Source organism: Hyaena hyaena, unplaced genomic scaffold, assembly GCF_003009895.1.
Source record: "Hyaena hyaena isolate Hyena2069 unplaced genomic scaffold, ASM300989v1 scaffold_261, whole genome shotgun sequence".
NCBI lineage: Eukaryota > Metazoa > Chordata > Mammalia > Carnivora > Hyaenidae > Hyaena > Hyaena hyaena.
In genome coordinates this window covers 1,966,189-1,990,910 of record NW_024080893.1, presented here as the reverse complement: position 1 = coordinate 1,990,910, position 24,722 = coordinate 1,966,189, and the positions used below count along the sequence as shown (strand labels likewise).

Sequence of the window (24,722 nt, the reverse complement as noted above, 5' to 3'; positions counted from 1 at the left end):
CCTCTGTTCCTGTTTTTATTAGTGGAGAAAATGGCCGTATTTGTTTTGTTCATAGTGTAAACAAATTTTTCTTTAATATGTAAAAATGAAAGAGAAAATCTATTTTACTGGTCACTTCTTCAAGAACAAAAGCCTATTTCTGTTTTTTAGTTTTTTGTTTTGTTTTGTTTTTTGGGTTTTTTGCTTTGTTTTGTTTTTAGACGCCTTCCAGAGGGCGAATGATCTATGCATGAATACAAAGCAACTATCTTATTGAGTGCTTATAAACTTTTTTTATTTTTATTTATTTTTGAGAGAGAGAGACAGAGTGCAAGTGGGGGGGGGGGGTGACTGGGGGCAGAGAGAGAGAGAGAGAGAGATGGAGACACAGAATCTGAAGCAGGCTCCAGGCTCTAAGCTGTCAGTACAGAGCCCCACATGGGGGCTCGAACTCATGAGATCATGACTTGAGCCAAAGTCGGAGGCTTAACCAACTGAACCACCCATGTGCTCCTTGAGTGCTTACTAACTGCATTCATTTGCTTGGAGAGAAAAATGAACCCAGGTCTAATTTAAAGGTAAGGAGGCTTCTGGAAAGGTAACATAATAATAACTAACAGACCTTTGCAGTTTATAAATACTTTCATGCAAATTATCTCACTTAATCATAATAAGAAGTAAGTAATCTATTCTGTTTGTAAAGAATAAGAAAATGAAGGCTTCAAATGATGAAGTAATGCTGGTCATGCAGCCAGTAAGAAATGGGACTGTGACCCTAACATTTTCTGACACTGCATTTCATATTCTTCCACACACGATTAATAGCTCTCCAGTCTGTCATGTGACCTTTTAGTGCTGTAATTTTATTAAGTATCCCTGAAATCCTGGTACTCAAGTCACTGGCCCACATAATAGGATAAATAAAGGGGTCCATTTTTGAAAGGGTAAGAAAAACAACATTGATATTTTAGAATTAGTGCCCGTTTATGTCATGGAGAAAGCTAAAAATCCCCTATAGAAAGGTCTTCACAAATGCACTATCTTTTCATAACTACACATCTGGCTATGTATGTCACAGGTAGAATATGCCTCCTTTCACTAATGATAGGATTGTTTCTAATCTAGCTATCTTTTATAAAATGACCCATAGGGGAAATTCCTTCCAGAATTTCAAGCTAGAAAAGAGTTCCTTTCTCTATATACTTAGATATTTCACTTATGAGGACAGCACTGTAGCCACTTTTGTCTTGGTGGCTAAGAAGCTTAGAGCCCGTTGTATGCTTAGTTGTAGCCATTCTCCTTAGGTTTTCTGGAATATTTTCTTTCCTCTCATCTAAAATTTTTCTTTTAAACTATCTGGTTCATATCTTTCACTAGAGCTTTAACTGGGTCTTATTTTACTGTAATTATATCTTTTATTATGAGCCTTCTCAAGTCTTTTTTGAAGATAGGCAGAGTATAAATAAACAAAGTCCCACTCTAAAATAATACCAGCAAGAATATGCACATTTATTCCATTGAAAAAAAAAAAAAACAAAAGTATACCAGGTGCAAATGTTTTATTTAAATGCTTGAGAAGTTCATACAGAAGACATTTTTGTTGTGAATGCACAGGGTAATAGAGTCCTGTTTTCCTTCCTTTATTCTTTGTTTTTGTTTTTTATTGTGGTAAGAACATTTAGCATGAGATCTTTACCCTCTTAACAAATTTTTAAATGCACAATGCAGTACTGCTAACTACAGGGCACAAAGTTGCACAGTAGATCTCTAGAACTTACCCACTTTGCAAACTCAAAATTTATGCCTGTTGAACAGACACTCCCCATTCCTCCCTCCCCCAGCCTCCTGGCAAGCGCCATTCTATCCTCTGTTTCTATGAGTTTGACTGTTTCAGATACTTCATATGCTATAGACTGAACATTCATGCCCTCCAAAATTCATATGCTGAAGTCGAATTCCCAGTAGGATGGTATTTGGAGGTGGAACCTTTGGGAAGTGAGTCCGCATGAATGGGATTAGTGCCCTTATAAGAGATACCAAGAGAGCTCCCTTGCCCCCTTTTGCCATGTGAGGACACAGTGAAAAGACCCCTGCATGAACTAGGAAGTGAGCTCTCACCTTGCACCAAATTTGTTGACTCCTTGATCTTGGACTCCTAGCCTCCACAACTATGAGAAATAAATTGTTGTTTGTAAGCCACCCAGTCTACGGTATTCTATTAGAGCAGCCTGAATGGACTAAGACATGATGTAAGTGGAATCATGCAATATTTGTCCTTCTGTGACTGGCTTATTTCACTTAGCATAACGTCCTGTAGGAAAGAGGTATATGAAAAGATGCTCAAGATCACTTATTGGGAAAATACAAATCAAAACTACAATGAAGTATCACCTCACACTTGTTAGGATGGCTATAATTTAAAAAAAAAAAAAAAAAAAAGCCACCCGGGTGGCTCCGTTGGTTAGGCATCTGACTTTGGCTCAGGCCATGATTTTGTGGTCCATGGTTCTAGCCTCACACTGGGCTCTGTGCTGACAGCTCAGAGCCTGGAGCCTGTATCAAATTATGTGTCTCCCTCTCTCTCTGCCCCATCCCCACTCATGTTCTGCCTCTCAAAAATAAATAAACATTGAAAAAAATTTTTAAAAAGGTACGTGTTGGTGAGGAGGTGGAGAAAATGGAACTCTTATACACTACTGGTGGGAATGTAAAGTGGTGCAGGTGCTATGGAAAATAATATGGAGGTTCCTCAAATAATTAAAAATAGAACCACCATGATATCCGGCAATCCCACTTCTGGGTATTTATCTAAAATAATTGAAATCAGGATCTCAAAGAAATATCTGTATTCCCATGTTCATTGCAGTGTTATTCATAATAGCCAAGATATGGAAGTAACCTAAATGTCCATCAATGGATCAATGGATAAAGAAAATGTGGTATATACTTAAATGGAATATTATTCAGTCTTAAAAAAAGAACAAAGTCTTTCCTTTATTTTCATTAAATCTCAATTTCACTATAATGAACATTTCATATGTCATCAACATTAAGTTATAAGGTATTTGGCATTGTGTGTTACACTTTTATTAGGGGTGCCTGGGGGGCTGGTTGGTTAAGCATGCTACTCTTGGTTTCAGCTCAGGTCATGATCTCACAATTCATGAGTTCCTGCCCCATGTTGTAGAGCCTGATTGGGATTCTCTCACTCCCTCTTTCTCTGTACCTCCCCTCACTTGCTCTGTCTCTCTCTCTCAAAATAAATTTAAAAAGCTTTAGTATTTCACTTTTGCTTTATGACTATGAACATTTAGTATGATATAAAAGATAATGTTGGAATTTTCTTAGAAAATTGATTGATACAGAAATGTATCACAAATGGATACAGAAATTAATCTGTACATATCTCACATATATAATTGTCACATACATGATTCTGATTATTGCAGGTATAATTCACATGTCATACACACATACATACTTATAAGCATGCACACATTTTTCAAACAATGGCCACACAGAAAAAAGTCATTTAGTATATAGTCTTTGAGGATCAACACCGGGAAGACACCCTTTATGGTCTGATTAACACCAAAAGGGAAAAAGAAAACTAGCTGAGAAGGTAAAAGGTGAACCATAAAGGCCTAAGAAATTTTTAGTAATGTCAAATCCAGAAAACAAATCCAGACTTAGACAAGTGGAGACTTAAGAAGACTAATGTAATAGGGAGAATGTTCCTCCCTCAGGACTTCAGGCATTTCAAAATCAAACAGAAAAAGGCTTTTCTTTCTTTTTTAAGTTTGCTTATTTTGAGAGAGAGAGAGAGAGAGAGACCGTGCATTAGAGGGGTAGAAAGAGAAGGAGAGAGAAAGAATCTGAAGCAGACTCCTCACTGTCAGCACACTGAGCTCGAATTCACAAACCTCAAGATCATGACCTGTGCTGCAATCAAGAGTCAGACACTTAACTGACTGAGCCACCCAGGTGCCCCAAAACCTTTTCTTTCATAGGAAGAGATATAGCAGGACTATAGGAACTTCCAGGGGGAAATGGAGCAAGCAGGTGAAGCTGAGCAAACAGCATGAACAGTGTGGTAAAATAGGAAATGTTTCTCATGTTGTCAGCTGATTCTGAATGGACTCTTAAGGGAAGATGTCCTGCATTTTAGTGCTTGCTTAGATTTGGGAGCAAGCCAAAGTTCAGGAGCCTGTGGAAAAGAGAGATGCTCAACTACAGTCTGGTCAGGCCAACTCAGTGGGTAAGAAATAGGCCATTGTGGGCACTTGGTCAGTATCTGCAACCTAATGAAAAGTATACACTATTGAAATCCTAACTACTTTTTTTGCCATAAAAATTCTTATAATAAGCTTAGTGGATTCAAAAAGCAGGCAAAGTATAGTCTCAGAAATTCTGCTTTTATCATATCACTAATGTGTGCATGAGTTCAGCTAATCATTTAAGTCTCCTTGAAATCCGTATACATTTTCTTTTTTAAAGAGATGAGATACTTAGGAAAAAAATCACTTTTGCATATAAAACCAAAGAACTTAAATATCTCACACACATATATCAATTAAATTATGCATTTATTATATTAATATATTTAAAAAGCAGTGTAAAATGAGGATCTGGCAACATTCTTAGAAGAACCTAGTTGAAATACACATAACTTGAGATTTATTGGCCATTTGCCTCTAAGAAATTAAGAAGTGGAAACCCTTAAAGAAGGACATTCTGCCAAAGCACAGCCCATTAAAACAGAAAATGAAAGGATGAATCATGGAATTATTGAGTTGGAAAAGATCTAGTCTTACATTTTAATTTTCGAATGAGGAAACTGAGGCTCATTGTGAGGTGTTGTTTTCCAAGTCACAGAGCAAGTTAGTGCAGAGGCTGGAGTAGCAGTCCAATCAGAGCTCTCCTCCTCTTAGGGTGATATTCACGAGTACAATTTTATTTCACAGGTTGTTTACTTCACTAATTTTAAAGTAGGTACAGCTATCATTTATCACTGAATGAGAAGAATAGGTTGCAGAGAAATATATAAAATGTGATTTCTTGTTTTTAAAACATCTATCTATCTATCTATCTATCTATCTATCTATCTATCTATCTATCATTTACCTACCTACCTATCATTTATCTGTTTGTGACTGCATGGGATTGGAGAAAAGAGTATAAACATATACACTGTGCTAATATTGAATATTCACAGGAGGGATAAAGCAAGGGGTAAGAAAAAATGTGAGAAATTAGATTTTTGTGAAATGATATGTGAAAATGAGGATTGCAAAATTCTATCTATAAAATTATTATTAATATGTAGAAATAGAGTGTGCACATAGACAAGGATTGGAATGTTACTAGAATATGCACACAGACTGACAATGGACATAAAAAAATCATTTTGATCAGGGGTTGGGTTATGAATATTTTAAAAATTTGTGTAGTTAAAAGATTTTGCTGTAACATAAAAAATAAATTAAATGAGTGAATCCTTTTCCTGGAAGCCACTGAAACACACTTATTTTAACTAAAAACTGATAAATGACTTAATCATGTATTCATTAACAGTATTCACTTGGTAAACTTTTAATTATTACATTTATAATTTGCCTATCATTGTATTTGTTTGCTAAATTGGCATATACCTTTTTATTTTATAAAAATAAAAGTAATGTATATTCACTGTAAAAATTTCAGAAAACTTAGGAGAGAAGATAATAATCACTGATAAATTTTCCCAGAGATACCCATTGTTAACCTTTTTACATACATCCTCCAGATCTTTTTCACACATGTGTATTCAAAAATGGGATTATAATTTACTTTGTTATCTACTTTTTTTCACTTAGTAATAACTTATGGCTATATTTCCATGGTTATAGATACAGATACAATGCCATTTTTAATTAGATAGTATTTCACCATAGGGAATTACAGTAATTCATTTTTTTTTTTTTTTTAGACATTTCTTTTTTTTTTTATACTTATTTCTGGGAGAGAGACAGCGTGAGCAGGGGAGGGTCAGAGAGAGAGGGAGTCACAGACTGAAACAGGCTCCAGGCTCTGAGCTGGCAGTCAGCACAGAGCCCGACACGGGGCTCGAACCCACGAACCGCGAGATCATGACCTAAGCGAAAGTCGGACGCTTAACCGACTAAGCCACCCAGGCGCCCCATCATTTTATAAATTCTATAAATGGTCATTTGGTTTGATTCTATTTTTTAAAGCATCATAAACTATGTTGAAATGAACATCTTTATATATATATTTATTTTGCTCCTGTCCTATTGCTTTCTTAGGATACATTTCTGTAAGTGATATTGTTCGGTACCATTGTTCTTAAACTTATAAAACATTTGATGTCCTCATTCTCTAGCAGATTGTACTTGAATATCATAAGTACAAGTAAATGAGAAGGCTTATATTATCAAGACAGTATATTATAGAAACAACTAGTATAAAATATAAAGTATTTTTCATGGGTAAGTGGACCCATGTTAATCACTTAATTCTTCACTCTATTTTAGCAAGACAAATTTGTATTTAAAAACAATCATGATGGTCCATAATTTATGAATATCTATTAGCTATATTTCATATTATTCTTTATTTTTTACCTCCATAGGGGCCAAGGGCAGACTGCTTAAAATGTGTCACAATGGCATGCTGATTATTTTGAATTGAAGCTACTTGGGAAACAGCCTGTACAAAAACACTCAGACCATCCCCTGTCCCCATGAGAGCAAGGAACACATTTCCCACATGGAAGTTACCCCTCCCAGTATAATGAAATAAAAACATATCTTCATCATCAGAGATCGGAACTTAGAGCCAAGAAAAACTGTAGAAACAAACTTTGTTACTTTTTTACTAATCAACCAGCTCAGCCAAATTTCTGCCTAGAATTCCTTACTAATTAAAGCTCCCAAACATCTGTGTTCTTTATCTTTTGTCAATTCCTCACAAATTTATTGTCTCTATCTAAGAAGTATAAATACTGTCTGCCTTGGTCATTTCTTTAGGTCTCAGTTTCATTTTGGGGCCTCCATATGCACATAATAAAACTTTGATATTTCTTTTTCCTTCTGTTAATCTGTCTCATGTAAGTTTAATTCTTAGTCCAGTTGGAAGACCTTGAAGGATAGAAGAAATTTTCCTCCCCTGTGCCTCCTACTTTCTTACTAGTATGAGGTTGTTAATGGTAGACTTTGCAAAATACACTGATATTTATATAGAAGTTGTTTGTTTGTTTAAAGTTTATTTATTTATTTTGAGAGAGAATGCAAGCAGGGGAAGGGCAGAGAGAGAGAGAGAGAGAGAGAGAGAGAGAATCCCAAACAGGCTCTGCATTGTAAGCATGGAGCTGAATGTGAGGCTCAAACTCATAAACCATAAGATCATAACCTAAGCCAAAATTAAAAGTCCAATGCTTAACTAAGTCACCCAGTCATCTCTTAACTAGTATTTTTAAAGTACTCTTTGCAGCTGTTTTCTAGCTTTATGGTAAATGTGCAAGAAGTATAGCCTATCAAAAATATCATCCATATCTTGAAGATACTTATATGTATTAGAAATAATGAGCCATTATCCACTCTTTGTGTCTTTGAAAATTTTTAAGAGAAAATAGATAGAAGGGAGAAGACAAATCAAAGAGGGAGATGTCATTTGTTAGTCTACTATGTACTAGGAATTTAGCTAACTATGTTCTTATGTAGTAATTCATTAGATACTTCCAGTGATGCTGAGGGAAGGTAGATATTATTTCTTAAAGTTATTTTCTGTATGAAGAAATGATGTTTTCCCAAAAGCCACAATATTTATGATTGTTAGCGTGCATATTCAAACATGTCTACATATGTGACATATTTCTGATTTAAAAAATAAACTTTTTAACAGTTTGAGCTTCCCGGTGATAGGATATATTTTCTCTGGAAGTAGTGAGCTTATCATTATAGGAAGTGTGGGGGTCAAATGTTGGTTGGTCATATATGAAAGAGGTTATGGCAAATATTCCAATAAAACTGAGAGATTGTACTTGCTCACTTATCTAGGTCTCTTCTAGAAGGTTAAATATTTTATATAATTGAAAACAAGGTACCAGTTCTAACTACTGATATATCATTGGCAAATATTAGGCCACAGAACAATAATCAACTATTTCCTACTTAAGAGAAACCTAATTTCACATTTGGATATTATTTGAGTTTTCAAAACCAGAAAATCTCAGGGTTTTTTTTAAATTTTAGTTTTTAATGACTATTCAGAGTGAATAGTGATAAGTAAATTTTAGGGCTTACTTTGCTAAGAATACAATTGTTTTGTGGATTAAATACTGTCTCGATAAAGATGAACTCATGCTAACCTAATGATTACTGTAATTCACATTTTTACATAGCTATTCTATTATTAAGGGATTTTGTAGATTTAATCTATCTGGAAAAAAAGTTAGTGAAGTGTTATATAAAATACAATAAAAATAAGTTCTCTTAATTTGGACAAAATAGGGTGCTTCTATGCTAACGTATTCTACTACCCACCTTCCCCAGTTGGTTCTATTAAAAATAGTGCTGCAAAAAGAAATAAAAATCAAAAATAAAAATTTGCCCATTGCAGAGCATCTCACAGAGAGGTTTTTAATGTGCAATTTAACAGTTCATGGGAAAAGGAATATTGCTGGAGGCAAGGAAAAATTTCCTTCTGAAAATAAGTGAAACCCAGGTCATTATTAGCATTTATGCATTTACTTTGGGACATAGGAGGTATTTGGAGCTGTGATTCATTTAAAAATATGACCACATCACTTGTACATTGGGAAGGCTTTGGGGGTGGAGCTGAAGCTTTCCATATGCCAATAGTTGGGCTTTGTTAAGAGGAAGTGGTTGATTCTACACTTAAATACCCTCAGTTGGTTCCCTTTAATGCATATGAGTATAATTTTAGCTAAAGAGAAAGAAGCAAAGGGCTGGCTTCTGTTGCTCTGTGTAGGTAGCATAATTCATTGAAAGGATTATGGATTTCAGGAGGAAGCAAACTTACTTTTTGAAGTAGTTGACTTTGACATGTTACTTACTTTTTCCAAGCCTTTCTTCCATCTGTCAAATGGGTATGATAATACCTCACCGAGTTATTTTAAGAATTGAATGAAAAATGTTCACAGGAGAAAAGTGCACCGTATCTGACACAGAGTAAAAAGGGATTTTTCATTTATCTTTGTCATTTCTCTAACAGGAGAACTCTGGAAAATCGTAAATCCTTTTTTTTTTTTAAAGTGTTCTCCTAGAGTTTAAGAAATTATATTCCCATCAACAACCGCAGTGGAACAGCTATCAGCTGCACCTGATGTTTATCTAGAGTTATGTGAGCAAATATCAAGGGCCTGAAAACAACTGAAACTTCAGGGAGGTGCAGCTTTTGGGGCTCTAGAGGCCTCTGACCTAGCCATCCAGAAAAAGATCCTCTTTGGGGGAAAGGACCATGTGAGCCCTCTCTGTTCTTGCAGAGTAGAGCGAAGGTGGAGCTTAGATCCGGAGTAGAGAAAACGCATATTCTGCCTCAGTGAGTTCCTAAATTCCTAGACACTCTCCATGGAGGGTCTCTATAGCTATGAGGGACTCTGAACTGTAACTTGGCCCTCAGACTTCTGGATGAAGAGGAGCAAAAGCTTATAAAGTCGAGTTGCATATTAATGTTAGTGACTGTTTTCAGAGCTATGACTTCTCCAGCAATAGCTTCAGAATTATGCTTCACGTATCCAATATAGACAGTGCATTTGATTTTAAAATCTTTTACAAATTCATTTTAATAGCTTTCATTAATAATTAAAATCTAGATGGAATTCATACCTTGGCAAAAGTAGATTTTTAAAAGCTGAGACTAGATTATTTCTTTTTGAATATAATTTAACCTTAAGCATAAGAAAAAAAATCCCAGTCTCAAAAAAAAATACCTTTTTGCTAAATGCTACTTTTCATATTCATGTACTTGAGATGATTCCACGACAGTAAGTACACCTGTAGTCTGCTTAGTGTGGCAGGAGATCATTAAAGCCAATTTAGAAATAGAAGGGTGTTGATAAGATGATCTGTCACTGCTGTATTGTAAAATCTGGGCACTTAATTACCTTGAATATTTGCTGTACATGTCTAATGATCAACAAGTCCTGTGGAGCCCATTACTGATTCCAACCTTACTTACATTTTCCTCAATCTCAGAAAAAGATCATCAACTTGATTCTTAGCAAGTGTGACAACTATTTTGAGATACTTACAATGAAAATGGTAAATTTCCTAACTTGAAAGTGCTTCCTTGTGATACAAAGACAATAGTTAAGAAATAAAACTTTAAGAACAACTCCTTATGAAAGCAACTTAGAATATGAGTAATTACATTTGACTAAAATCTTCACTGATCAAAAAGATAAGCAAGGTTTCCCAAGTATCTTCCTGTGTAGCACACATTCTAATTATAAAGTTAAGTCATGCATATTTGGATAAAAAGTCAAGAGAATTACATTTGTTGACCACCAGCTATGTTCTAGGCTATAGTAGTACAAGTGTATAATTTAAGCTTGTGGAGGTTTTATGAGGCAGTTGTTAAAAATCTGAATTTACAGGGGAGGAAACTGAGATCAAATAGGTCACAGAGCAAGTGAATTACAACTCCAGGATCTGAAGCTGAGTCCATCTAACTTCAAAACTGGTTCTCTGAAAAACTCCTATATGTGGGGACATATGACAATGTAGAATGTACTATCACATCATGTATCCAGCATCACCAAAGAATAGAATGTTCTATACAATATGAGGCATTCAATATAATAATACAATAATTATATTATAATTCAATATAATTGAATCCTACTGTGAATGCCAATTTCTTCAGCATTCGAATCTGATTTCAAGTGGAAAATCAGAAGTTATGCTTGTAAAAATTGTCTATAAATATTATTCTGAATGAGAACCTATGAGACTGACAAAATGTAGATTCAGTAGATTTTATTTACTGTTATTTCTTAGTTCTGGAAAGCTGCTGTTGTCAGATAAGTTTCAAACTACTATAAATTGCTGAGGAAATTTTTTTAAAAAAGAGGAAATGGTTTTCTATGAGTGGAACTAGATGATGATTCACAGAGACTGTTCAAACTTTGGGCTGGTTCCTATTTTTAGGAGTGAAGATGAGATAGTTCCAAATCCCTTACTGGTCCAATAAATATTTTGTTTACAAAATACCTGAAATTGCAAATGTGTAGTTGGTGGGGAGGGCAAACAGAAACATTGAAACAAAATGGGAAAGAGCATGGAAAATGCAATGCTCATCATTGATCCATCACTGCTTCTGATTTTATTCTCCCAATTGTCTCCTGAGGTGTTTAGCCACAAATGTCACAAATGCTCATAGAGTTGTGTAGCTCTGTTAAAGCCACGCACAGTGCTTGGTTCAGTTGCCTACCAAAGCAAAATCTAGATACAGACAACACACACACTAAGTAAAGTAGTATTTCCTCTCACTCATTCTAAATATACTTCCTATTAATTTCATTGCATCTCTCTTCCCCATTGTCAAGAAGACAGAGAACACCCAGATTTCATAAAAGTAATTAAATTAGGTCTAGATTTTTCTTGCTTCTTTGCCAGGGTACCATGGAGTTTTATAATCTCTTTTAGTAATTTCTCTTCTCTGGTACCAACTGACTGTTAGGCTTGTTACTTCCTGTAAAACAACTAACACACCACTATTCCAGGGAGTACAGGAAATTAACCATGAACACTATGAAACAGCTGACATCATAAAGTTCTTAAAAGAAGGGTAATGTATGCTTATCTTGATATGTCCACAGTGTCAAACACCATGTCTCCCTCATGGTAGGGCAATATGGGGAGCTGAACTATAATACATATCTACATGTGTGAGACTCTAATATATGCCATTGGTCACATCTCTACAATTTTTACATATTAATTTCTTCATTTCTGTTGATGGGGAAATTGAATGAGTTGCCTAAGTTCAAACACTTGGTAAATAGCAGAACTAAGATTTGAATTCATGTCTGTCAGGGCACCTGGGTAGGCTCAATCAGTTGAGCCACGGACTTTAGCTCAGGTCATGATCTTGCTGTCTGTGAGTTTGAGCCCTTTGTTGGGCCCTGTGCTGACAATTCAGAGCCTGGAGCCTGCTTTGGAGTCTGTCCTCTTCTCTCTCTCCCCCTTCCCTGTTCTTGCTCTATATCTCTCAAAAATAAAATTTAAAAAACTCTAAAAAAATTGAATTCACATCTGTTTGATTTTTTGTTTCACTATGTGATTTCCTAACCACACTTGGTAACCCAATACGTATCTATGGAATGTATTTTCACGGGGTTATCACTTCTCTAGTTCTATCTAGCCTCAAGAGGGAAAAGCCTGCAGCCCAGTAAACTTGTAATTCACAAATGACCTAAAGGCCAACTGGAATGCCACATGGTACAATCACTTAGTGTATAGTTAATATGTAATTAAGAGGCAAAAATTAAGGCACATACAGAACCAGGCTTTGTTAACAGTAAGGGATCTTTAAGGACTGAATCTCTATTTTCATTTTCATTATCACTGTAGAAAAATCATAAATAAAGACAGGGTGTAGGGTGTTGGTATAAAGAGAAGAAAGAGGAGAATTAGGGGATTTGTTTACTACTAAAGTACCCCTAAAAGGCAGCTTTGCCTGAGTGGCATTTTAAACATTTACCCTTATTATAACATTAATCTTTCATTATAATGTTTATATTTTTTTATAATTCTGATACTATCTGTTGGAAGAATTTTCAAATATTAATGTTCAATGTCACCCAAATCTTCCAATAGAGAAGCACCCTGTGTCTGCCTGAACATTCTCAGGATCAGGAAATTTCCTATTGATACAAGAAATAAATTCTTACCTTCATATCAATTAAAAATCTGTATTCCTATACTTTCTTGAAATTATTTTGTAAGCATGTCTGAAAGAACTATGTGGCAATATACATTTCTTGGCCAATTCTTTGGATACTAGAAAAATCCTCAGTGTTTATCAGCATTTCTGTGTGAGAGACCTGACTATACATGTTATCATAGAGCCAATGTCATATTTCTATCATATAGACATATGCACATAATTGTGGTACTTTTTTCATAATTTTTCAGTTTTTAAAATCTAAAATATGTGTTTCAGAAAAAAAATGTTCAACCATTAATAATTGTTAAACGATTATCACGTAATTAACATGGGGTCCAGCCATATTGGAATAATTTCTTACTTGTCCCAGCATAGGCGAAATGAGTAAGGTGTTCATCTAGGCTTGAATATTCCCTTCAGTGACTACAACCCCAGATTTCAATGTTGCTTTTTATACACCCAGTCCCAGTGCATCATAAGAGAGCAATTTTCCAACTTTCTTGTGCTTAAGGGTCACTTGGGGTACTGTTTAAATTACTCATAGCTATTTATTCTATGATATAGCTAGACTTCTCTCTCACAGACCTTAATCCTATTATCGCTACAAAACCATTAACTATCACTACTAACTTAAACATGAGTTCTTCTGAGAACTTAGCAATCACTTGTTTTAACTCCAAATTTTAGAGAACTGTATAATAATCTACAGTTATACCACTACTTAATGGCTAGATAGAAATGAAGCCAGTTCTTTTGACTCTATTAAGAATAGTAGTTTCTTTTGCATGAATTTGACTGTTATTTTTAGGTTTAGCTATCAGGTATTTGACATCATCCATTAGTATGGAGGAAAAAGTCTTCAAAGAACGTTTCAAATGGAATTCCACTCTGAGCTTTAATTATGGAGAAGAAAATAATACTTCGTAAGGGCAATATGTTAAATAATGATTGCAAAACTATTTGTGAAACATTCTGCTAGGTATTCTGGGATACATGAAGATAAGTAACACCTACTTCTTGCCATACTGGAGCTTGTAACTTAGGGGTAAGTTGTTAATGGCTTTGGCCAGAATGAATGGGACATTTCACTGAATGGGAAATCGTAGTGTATTAGGTCATCATACTCTACAACACTTTGAAGTGCTGCATACTTGGCTTTACACAAAGTTGAAACTCCATTAATGTTAATTGTCATAGCACATGGGAATAAAATCTCTCAAGTTGTGAAATCAATATACTTATAACTGATATTTAGAGGTCATGGCTGTTTGATATGAATGGAAGGAAATAATTTTTAGATACTGTTATTATAATAAAACATGGAATCAGCTAAAATGTCCTATAATTTTCTAGCTAGTTTTGAGCACATTTATTAATACAATGTAGAAAAGAGTTTTCCTTACTTGTGGCCTCACCATTCATTTCTTCAAGTCCACTGTTAATTCCAACATCTATGGAATTCATTATTTTGTCAATCTGTGAGAAACAAAAGCCATATAAATATATTATTAATTCTCTTTTATCAACACATTTTAAAATAATTTCCGAACTCCAGAGGCATACATTCTTGATATTATTACCTTTACAATGCCACAATTAAGAGAGTGGCTGAGGTAGGTTTAAAAGGAAGCAGACAACTTTTGAATTGTTTTTAAAAATATAAATTATGCTTCCCTTTCTTAAACTTTAAAAATCAGACTGCCTTTTCTTTATATTTCCTAAAATGAACTTTGTTTGGACCTATGTGGGTCAGTGAGTTAGGAACTGTGTATTTTTTAAACTCAGAAAGTGATGGGGCTGAGGGATAAGTTCATGTGAAGATGTTCATTCTCTCAGCCATTCTTCCTCTTCCATCTGAGAACATGCATCTCTTTGGTGAAGGTGAAGGTGAAGGTGAAGGAGGCGGGTTTCATATGTGAGTATGGCATTGGAGCCAAGTTATTACTAAATGGCTTGATCAGCTACAAGCTAATTTGTGGCATGTCTTGTAATCACAAGAATCCAGTTGCAGAAACACCTTAATTCTAAGAGATAAGTTAAATGTTAACTAATTCTGCTTCATTCCAGAAGTGACTGCAGATGTTATTCACAGAGTTAATAAATATAAGAAATGGAGAGACCAGAATAAACTATCAATCAAGTAGTACAGTATTTATAGGAAGATATAACTAAGTTTTAGCCATTTATGGTTTAATTTCACTCCCCATCATCTTAGCAACCTGTGTTAAGATAGCAGGTTTCAGAAAGGACAATAAGCATTACTTAAATGCCCTATTTTGCTCACCTTGAAACAGATGCAGGGAAATTAAGTGATTTTCCCAAATAGCTCAATTCATAATGTCAATATCAGACATTTCTAGGTTTCAGAATAGTAGAATGACCTATTATGCTTCAAAACCCAATACAACTGGCACAATCTTTTGAGAGAGAAAAAATGTGACACATTAGAGTGAAATACTAAAGAGGAATGTGGTCCATTCACTGAAGAAATTCAAGAAAAGGAAGGAACTTCATGGTTTTATGAAATAGTCTTCCTTAGGGACAAAGGATGATATTTTATAACCTTGCAAGGGCACTTACTTTCTGAGTAATTTTATAAAATAGAAGACTTTGTCTTTAAGTAGAGCTTAAATTAGTGATACTCAACCTCAACATCTTTTTCCTTTTGTCTCTCTGATAGTTGTAAAAGAGAAATATTAAGTAATTTGGGTTTGTTGTATGGTACTTGGGAAAGAGCCAGGACTATTCTGTTTACCATTAAGGTTAAGATTATAAGGAGCTTTTCCAAAAACATAAGACACTTTAAAGAAGGGAGACGAGCTAACAGAGTTTAGTAAGTAGCAAAATGATACAGAGCAGCACAAATACAAAGACTTTTCTCAATTTGTCAGCTGCAGTGCTTGGTAGGACATAATGTGAACATTTTCTTGTACCTCATAGCTAGTTATTACTTCTGCTTGATATCAATTTCTATGGAAACAACAGATTTCTCCACATGTGTGGAATTGTGTTTGTTTTTACACTAGCTGCAAAATTATCATGTATTACCCCTAGAACCTTGCCCTTCTACTTGAAACTATATGCATCTATTTTTTTTTTTTTGTCTCTGAAAGACTTAAAACTTAAAACCCTTCCCCCAAACCTCCTTTGACTCCAAAGCCTTATATAAAGAACAAGATCAAGTCTTACTTCTTCCCATTCAGAAGTGAAGGATGGTGTTCTTTCAGAATTCCCTTTAGAACTATGTTCAGCAGGTGAAGATTCACTCCAGTTAACTCTTGGTGTTTTCTCATTTGAAGGGTATGCAATGAGATCAGAATCTGATTTAGAGACAGTTTTTGATAAATGCATGTCAATCAGGGCTTTTGGCAATGACCTTATTCTTCCCAGGGTACAGGCTCTCTCCACAAATCCTCCCGTGTTCACAATCCACTGGTCCCCATTCCGGGATCCACTTCTAGTTGTTCTTGTACCAACAATAGTATGGTTTTCAAGTTGGTTGGTTTTTTTGTGAAAAATTGTTCTACTGACCACTTTGGGTTTAATTTTCTTTACCAAAGGTTCTGAGTTATTTGCTATTGGAGACTTCTTGAAAGGCAAAGGACTGTTTGCCGAACTGACTTCATCTTGTCCTTCTTCGTGTTCATCTCTTTTCCCATAGAGATGAAACGGATTTTCAGGGGACTCACAGGCTGGAGAAGACCCATGGAGAAGGCCTGCAAATTGCCCAGGATCATATTCTTTTGGAGGATCACTGTCCTCCTGTTGAGAAGGGTCATCTGCAAAAGAGAGTAAGGGCATCAGGATGGTTGTTTATTAAGACTCCAAACCCCTGATACAAAAGCAGTGCCTTTTCAAATTTGTGCAATATTTGTTGCTACATAATGATATCCTCACTCTATGAAACACCCACGACCCTAGAGTACCATGTATAAAGTGAATTTGTGTGTGTGTGTGTGTGCATGTGTGTGAGTGTGTGTGAACTAGATATTCCTGACATACCCTTGGATGTATTTCAAAGATATGAATTAGGTATTAATTGAGTAATTGCGTACTGTTCTTTCTTGTCCCCAGAGCATATATTTTATAGTAAAACGGGGTTTTCTTAATTTGAAAAAACTTCCAGGTCCAAACCCTCACAATAAATGATCATTGTGAGGTAAGACATCAGGCAGGTAAATCAAGATCATACATAATTATATCCCTTTGCCCTTCACCCACCAAATAAGTTCAGAAACAAAATCTTGAAAAGAAGTATAATTAGAAGTTATTTAAAGTTAATAATACTAATAGTATTACTTTAAATATAAAATTAAGAATAATTCTATAAATTATAATTTAGACAGAAAGAATTTGTTCAAGCTTAACATAAGCAAACAATATAATCCATAATATCACTAAAAAGCCAGGCTCTTTTACAATAAACTGATGTTGAGTTATTAACACAAAGCTTTTTCTTTTTTCTTCTCTGAAATAGCATTAGTTATTTTTTAATTTCTTCAGATATTTGAAAATGTAATATAGAAAAGAAAAAAGAAGAATTTATTGTTTTTGTAATTTTTAAAAGATAAAATATAAATGTTCTCTGAGACTTAAAATGTACCATGTTTTTTTATGACCTAATTTATCTTTTAAAGATATAGTGTATAAAACCCTGGCTAAAGAACTTAGCAAAGGAAGTCAATATACCTTTTTAATTGGTCATTTTAATTCATATAGCTAAATATGTGCTACAATAAAAGTTAAATTACCTGATAAGCCTATAACCCAATCTTGGGAAAGAGTCAAAAATAGCCAATATGGTAGATAATAACAACACATCCAAAGCTGACTTGCTCACTTACACTTTAAAGAAGTTGGCTAGTATTATAAACCCCAAACACCAAAGTTTTCATAAATTAATAAGTAACATTTAACAGGTATGTGCTATTTACTAGGCACTAACTTAGGGATTATATTTACAAGATCTCATAAGAGATCATATTTACATGATCTGCATAAGAATCCTGTGAAATGATTAATAATAATCATGAGTATCCAATAGAGATATAGCCAGAATATTACATCTACATATTTAAACCAATTGGCAACTATGTTAAGTATCAATAAATATTTGCCCAGAGAATGTGTCAGACAAATCAACTTTTATGATAGTTTGGCCCCAAGTCCCTATACTGTTCTATCCCTATGATCTGATGAGGCAGGGTTGCTCCTGGCCTTCATATCCTCAGACCTAACCTGTTTCCTGCTGGGCTTTTCCAAGCAAAATGTCCCCCTGCTCTGATCTATCACAACGATATCTTGAGATGGAAGAGAGGAATGCTAGAAGAGAGGTCCATGAGACAACAATCTAAAGGAGGAACACTGTGCCCACCCACTACTATAATAATCATTCTGTCTTCTCACAAAAACTGCATCCCTTTCCAGTGTAGCAACACTATATCCTTGATAACTCCTCCTGTCCTTCCCTCATGACCAAGATTCTTCTTGGGGTAGAATAGTGAGTGGAAAGTGAGTTAAGGCAGCTCTGAACTCTCTCTAAAGGCTAGAGTTTATGGCCTATTATATCCATTTTTTTGGAAGTAAATATGAACACTTAGACAACTTAAGTTGCTGAAGTTTCTAGTTAGTAAATGGTTATGTTGAGATTCAAACTAAGATCTATCAGATTCCCATATCCATTTGCCAATGGAAAATATATACCATTCAGATAAAAGAACAATCTACATTTCAAAGACAAGTATGTAAACTCTTTGTGGAAGGGGACATGTTTCTCCTGTTTATGACTGTTCCTGGAATTTGGATAAGTGGACTAAAAAAGGGTTTTTTTTCACCACCATGAAGAAGATAATACCAATAAAACCTGGCATTCCATTGCAATGTATTTTTTTTTTCTTCCTATGCTACTTGGATCCATAGTCCTTTACAATATAAGAGGTTGGTTTGGATGACAGTAATGGGTAAACAATGTGAAAGGAAGGAGGAATTCAGAAAAAAGGAAGTTTAGAATTTTATTTTGAAAGTTGCTGAAGAAGGCTAAAGCATTTGATTATGAAAAGAAAATTGAAAATAATCAGCCTATTGTGGGAAAAAAAGATTCATTAAATCTCAGTCAAGAGGTTTTTGACCCATATTCATGATAAACAAGAGTTTTAGGGGCATAATATTATTTAAAGTTTTCTGTGAATATTATTATGTTATTATCTCCTCTGTGGTTTCACCACAATGACTATAATCACAACCCCAAAATGCTTTATACTGTCCAAGTCCTCTAGTGATAAGCAGTGACTTTCCTAAAAGAAAACTTAGTTATTAGCATATAAGCTTTGTGTTTTGAATAGTAGTACCTAGCATTATGATAGTTGGTACTATCTTTGCTAAGAGTTGTCAAAAGGCAACTTGCTTATTTCAATAGCTAAACACTAAGGATTACTCAAATCAAAGAGAATGAGAAGTTGACATAAAACCTCATGAAATGCTTATTTGGTAGACTGATGGCAGTTATGGCCCAAATCTGCAATGGCTCCCTGTAGCCACACTCTACCCTGTATCCATTCCTCCCACATGACTCTGGGTATGGCCACATACCTTGCTTTGGCCAATGGGCAATTGTAGACATAAGCAGAGACTTGAAAAGCACTTGTGTGCATTAGGGCTTGTTCTCTTGCTGCTCTTGCAACCTTCTTGCCATATGAACAAGCCCAGACTTGCCTGATGGATTGCCAGAGGCTGGCTCCGGCAGGGTCCAGGGGTTCCTGAATGTTGGATGTTGTCGGTGAAGGAGTGATGAGAGAGCCACGAGAAATTCTTTCTGATCACCAGGCAGGCATCTCTGCTTTGACTGGGGCTCAGCTTTATTTTATAATTAAGTGTTTGGGGGACAGCACAGAAGTGGCATTTGCCTTAGACAATGATTTTTTTATGACAAATTTCTTTGATATGTAAAAATTTCCCAGAACATAGATTTGTAGAAGACTCATGCATAACCTTTATCAATAGTGATTGAGGTAGGTGATTTAGATGCATATCCTATGGGAAAGGAAGGTATCTTTAGCATACAAGACAATGTTTTTAGCATAAAAAGGGTGAAGTTACTTCTTTGTGAGCAGGGGTCAATAGTTGTTTGTTTAAGGAGAAGTATTAGGAAAAACAGGCCTTTCAGGAAACACAAATATTTGCTTCCATAATTACAAAAGAAGAAGTTCCCACAATAGGTTCCTTCACAGGGTGCAATCAGCATATTCAAGGCCATAATAAGTCACTCTGAATACTGATCACAAGATGTCTTGGGGGGCTTGTGCTCCAAGCAGAAACAATTGGGTGGGGGTGGATATCTGTCCTTAACTCTAAGTTAGGCTCTTTGTCTCAGGGCCAGCCTCAGTTGTAACTCTTGTGCTCTTAACCCCCTTTATTATCTAAGTCTTGGATCTGCAAGGCCCATAGGAAGAGCCTTTTGACAATCATCCACAATGCTTTCATCTAAAATCTCTTTTGAAAAGGCAGGAATATGCTTTTCCTTAGGAGGAATCTGTGTGGGGAATATCGGTCTGATTTGGAATATTGTGAGGCCTGGTCAATACCTGCAGGCTCATTTCCAACAGGAGCCAGTAGTAGCAGAAGGAGATACCAGTTTTGCTTCTCATGGCAGGAGCTGTGCAAATGCTGCCATTTCCTCGCTTTGACTGTCATCCAGCGAGGCCGGTGCGGCTCCCAGGAATGGATGATGAATACATTACCCAGCTATTTGAAATTGTAGGTTTTATTATTTTTCAAGTTTGATGAGGCTAACATATCAGGAGACAACAAATTGACATTGAAAAGATAAACTGTTATAGATCCCAAGAGGAAGAGGACATGGGAAACACCAGGGTTGGTTAGGAGACAGAATGATTTGGGGAAAAGGTGAGCAAGAGCCTTTATTGTGATTTCTGTGTGAAGGAATAGGAGAAACATGGAACACGGGTTTAGGATTGGCCAGTTTGAATCATTTCAGCAGCTTCTAGAGCATAGGACTGTCCCTAGTTGTCTGGTTCTGGCTCTGGTGTGAAAAGTGACCCAAAGCATGAGAGCCTAATAAAGGTAGTGGGGGGAGTGGGGGAGGGTGGTATGGCTCTGGATTGGTGGGTTTGCATATGAAAGTCATGGTTACTATCTCTAAGATTTAGCTAAACTTGGGAAGGGCTGTTCCTCCAGGGTCAGAAAGGTCCGAAGTCAAATAATCAAAAACAAAAACAAAACAAAACAAACCTAAAATAAAAAGGCATGATTAATACACCAGTCATTTCTGTCAACTTAGACAACAGTAAACCAACTTCCAGATATTTGAGTGAGGTCACCTATGACTAACCGATCCCAGACCAGTATGACAATGGACACAGCCAAGATGAGCTGAGGTTGACCCAGACCAGAAGAAAATACCCACTAGAATCATGAGCTAAATAAATGGCTGTTAGTTTAAGCCATTAAGTTTTGGAGTGGTTTGATATTCAATGATAGATAAATGATTCAGCCTGTATCCCAGTTTTCAGCGAAGATATAATACACTGCTCAAAATATATTGTGACAATGCAGTGTTTATATTTTCACATCTGCAAACAAAGATAGTAATACTATATACTTATAACTGTTGTGAAGACTTATTAAAGTAGTAGATGTATGCCAATGACACAGAACACATTAAATGTTTATATTATTACAATAATTTTTAATCTAAAGGATTTAATTTTTACAAATAAATGTAGTAGTAGTGATCATATTAAACACTCAGTATAGACTGTTATTTTGACATTAAATATATGGGATTTACTCTTTTGTTTCTGCTTGTATATTTTTAAAATACACTTTGGAGAGAATTTTTGCATTTTCTTACTATTTCTTTAGTTGTAACTCAGGCAGAGTATACTGATTAAACTGTTTTCATAACTTGTCCTATTTAATTTCACACTTCTCTGTTGATAAGTGTATATTTCATGCCAAGGTACAGAACTAAATATGTGTGAATTTCAATCTGATAGTTACTCAAAGCACCATTAGCATTTCAAAGAAATGTCAGAAAAAGTATCAAACAGTAAGTAGTTCAATTTCTTTTTACCCATTTTGTCCCTTATCTTTATCACCCATATAAATACCTGAATAGCAATAAAACCCCAAATTTCATGTTAAGATAAAAACAAATGGAAAATGAGTGATTTCTTCTTATATTATAAATTGTAACTTTTGTCTATTGAGTCATTTTATTCTTCTTTAGAAAATAAATAAAATTCTCCATTTCCAGGGATTTGAGTGTTAATAATAATATTAATATTAATAGAAATCTATGGTGTTGATTGTCATTTTTCCTCTCTCATTTGTGATTTATTTATGTGGGTCCTTTCTCTTTTCTTTTTGATAAATTTTACTGGAGGTTTATCAATTTTTTTTAATTTTTTCAAAGAACCAGCTCCTGGTTTCATTGATCTATTATTTGTTTAGTTTCCATACCAGTGATTTCTGCTGTAATCTTTATTATTTCCTTCCTTCTCCTGGCTTTAGACTTCGTTGTTGTTCTCCTTTAGATGTAAGGTTAGGTTGTTTATTTGAGATTTTACTTGCTTCTTGAGGTAGGCCTGCATTGTTATATACTCCCCACTCAATACTGCTTTTGCTGCATCCCAAAGGATTTGGACCATTGCGTTTTCATTTCATTTGTTTCCATGTATTTGTTTTTATTTCTTCTTTGATTTCCTGGTTGGCCCATTCATTGTTAGTAGCATATTGTTTAATCTCCATATATTTGTGGTCTTTCCAATATTTTTCTTGTGGTAGACTTCTAGTTTTGTAGCATTGTGGTCAGAAAAGGTGCAGGGTATGATTTAAATCTTTTCTTATTTATTGAGGCCTGTCTTGGGACCATATATGTAATTTATATGAAGAATGCTCCAGTGCACTTGAAAGGAATGTATATTCTCCTGTTTTAGGGTGGAATGTTCTAAATATATCTATTATGTCCATCTGGTCTCATGTGTCATTCATGAACAAGAAAAGCAAAGCTGGAGGCATCACAATTCCAGACTTCAAGTTATATTACAAACCTGTAGTGACAAAAACAGTATAGTACTGGCACAAAAACAGGCACATAAATCAAGAGAACAGAATAGAAAACACAGAAATTAACCCACAACTAATCTTCAGCAAAGCAGGAAAGATTATCCAATGGATAAAAGACAGTCTCTTCAACAAATGGAGTTGGGAAAACTGGACAGCAACATGCAAAAGAATGAAATTGGACCACTTTCTTACACAAAACACAAAAATAAACTCAAAATGGATTAAAGATGTAAATGTGACACCTGAAATCATAAAATCGTAGAGAAGAACATAGGCGGTAATCCCTTTGACAATGGCCATAGTAACTTCTTTCTAGATATGTCTCCTGAAGCAAGGGAAAAAAACCCACAAATAAACAATGAGGACTACATCAAAATAGAAAGCTTCTGCACAGCAAAAGAAGCAATTAACAAAACTAAAGGGCAATTTACGGAATGGGAAAAGATAGTTGCAAATGACATATGTGATAAAGGGTTATTATCCAGAATATAGAAAGAATTTATAAAATTTACCACCAAAAAAAAGGGAATAATCCAATTTTAAAAATGGACCAAAGACATGAATAGGCATTTTTTCAAAGAAGACATACAGATGGCTGACAGACACATGAAAACATGCTCAATATCACTGATCCTCAGGAAATACAAATCAAAACTACAATGAGATACCACTTCACATTTGTCAGAATGGCTAAAATCAACAACACAAAGAAAAACAGGTCTTGGCAAGGATGTGGAGAAAAAGAAAACTTCTTGCACTGTTGGTGGAAATGCAAACTGGTACAGGCACTGTGGAAAATAGTATGAAGTTTCTTCAAAAAGTTAAAAATAGAACTATTCTATGATGCAGCAATTGCACTACTAGGTATTCACCCAAAGAATATAAAAATATTAATTTAAAGGGATACATGTACTCCTATGGTCATAGAAGATTATTTATAATAGACAAATTATGGAAATAGCCCAAGTGTCCATTGACTGATAAATGGATAAGAAAAGATGTGGTGTATGTGTGTGTATATCTATACATATAATCTATATATAGATATGTATCTATATAGATATAATGAAATATTGCTTAGTCATAAAAAAGAATAATCTCTTTCCATCTGCAATGACATAGATGGAGCTAGACAGTATTATGCTAACTAGAGTAAGTCAGAGAAAGAGAGATACCATGTAATTTCACTTATATGTGGAATTTAAGAAACAAAACAAATGAGCAAAGGTGGAAAAAAGGAGAAAGAGGCAAACCAGAAGCAGACTCTTAACTATAGAGAACTGATGGTTACCAGAAAGGAAGTGGATGGGGTGGTGGGTTAAATAGGTGATGGGGATTAATGAGTGCACTTGTGATGAGCACTGGGTGTTGTATGGAAGGGTTGAGTCACTATAATGTACACCTGACACTAATATACTGTATGTTAACTAACTGGAATTTAAATAAAAATATATGATAAACAAAAAATAAAATGAGCACATGATAGCAACAAACAAAAAATCAACCATGGGTAATATCTTTATAAAGAAGGCATCAGGGAATCCCTGTGGTCCTGGAAAATGGATGGCAAAGCCAAATCAGGTGATAGCGTCATGATCCAGAACCGGATCTGCAGCTATGAAGCTGCAGTGGTGCAAAGAAAATGAAACTGGATGGACCTTGCAAGCCATGAAACTGCCATTAGACTCTGATTACCTAAAGGAGAGGGCCCAGCACTAAGCAGGATGCTAAGCAACAGAATCTGA

General features: G+C 35.1%; 1 protein-coding gene across 1 annotated transcript in view; it reads right to left on the bottom strand.

Annotated features, from left to right (window-relative positions):
• LOC120240752 (ankyrin repeat and sterile alpha motif domain-containing protein 1B-like) overlaps positions 1–24,722 on the bottom strand; it is a 928,108-nt gene that overhangs the window by 280,343 nt on the left and 623,043 nt on the right. The window contains exons 13-14 of the mRNA XM_039245581.1: positions 16,081–16,670; positions 14,295–14,367 (exon numbers count right to left, since the gene is read on the bottom strand). Of these exons, the coding sequence (XP_039101512.1) occupies positions 14,295–14,367; positions 16,081–16,670 (663 nt within the window). The remainder of the gene's footprint in view (positions 1–14,294; positions 14,368–16,080; positions 16,671–24,722) is intronic.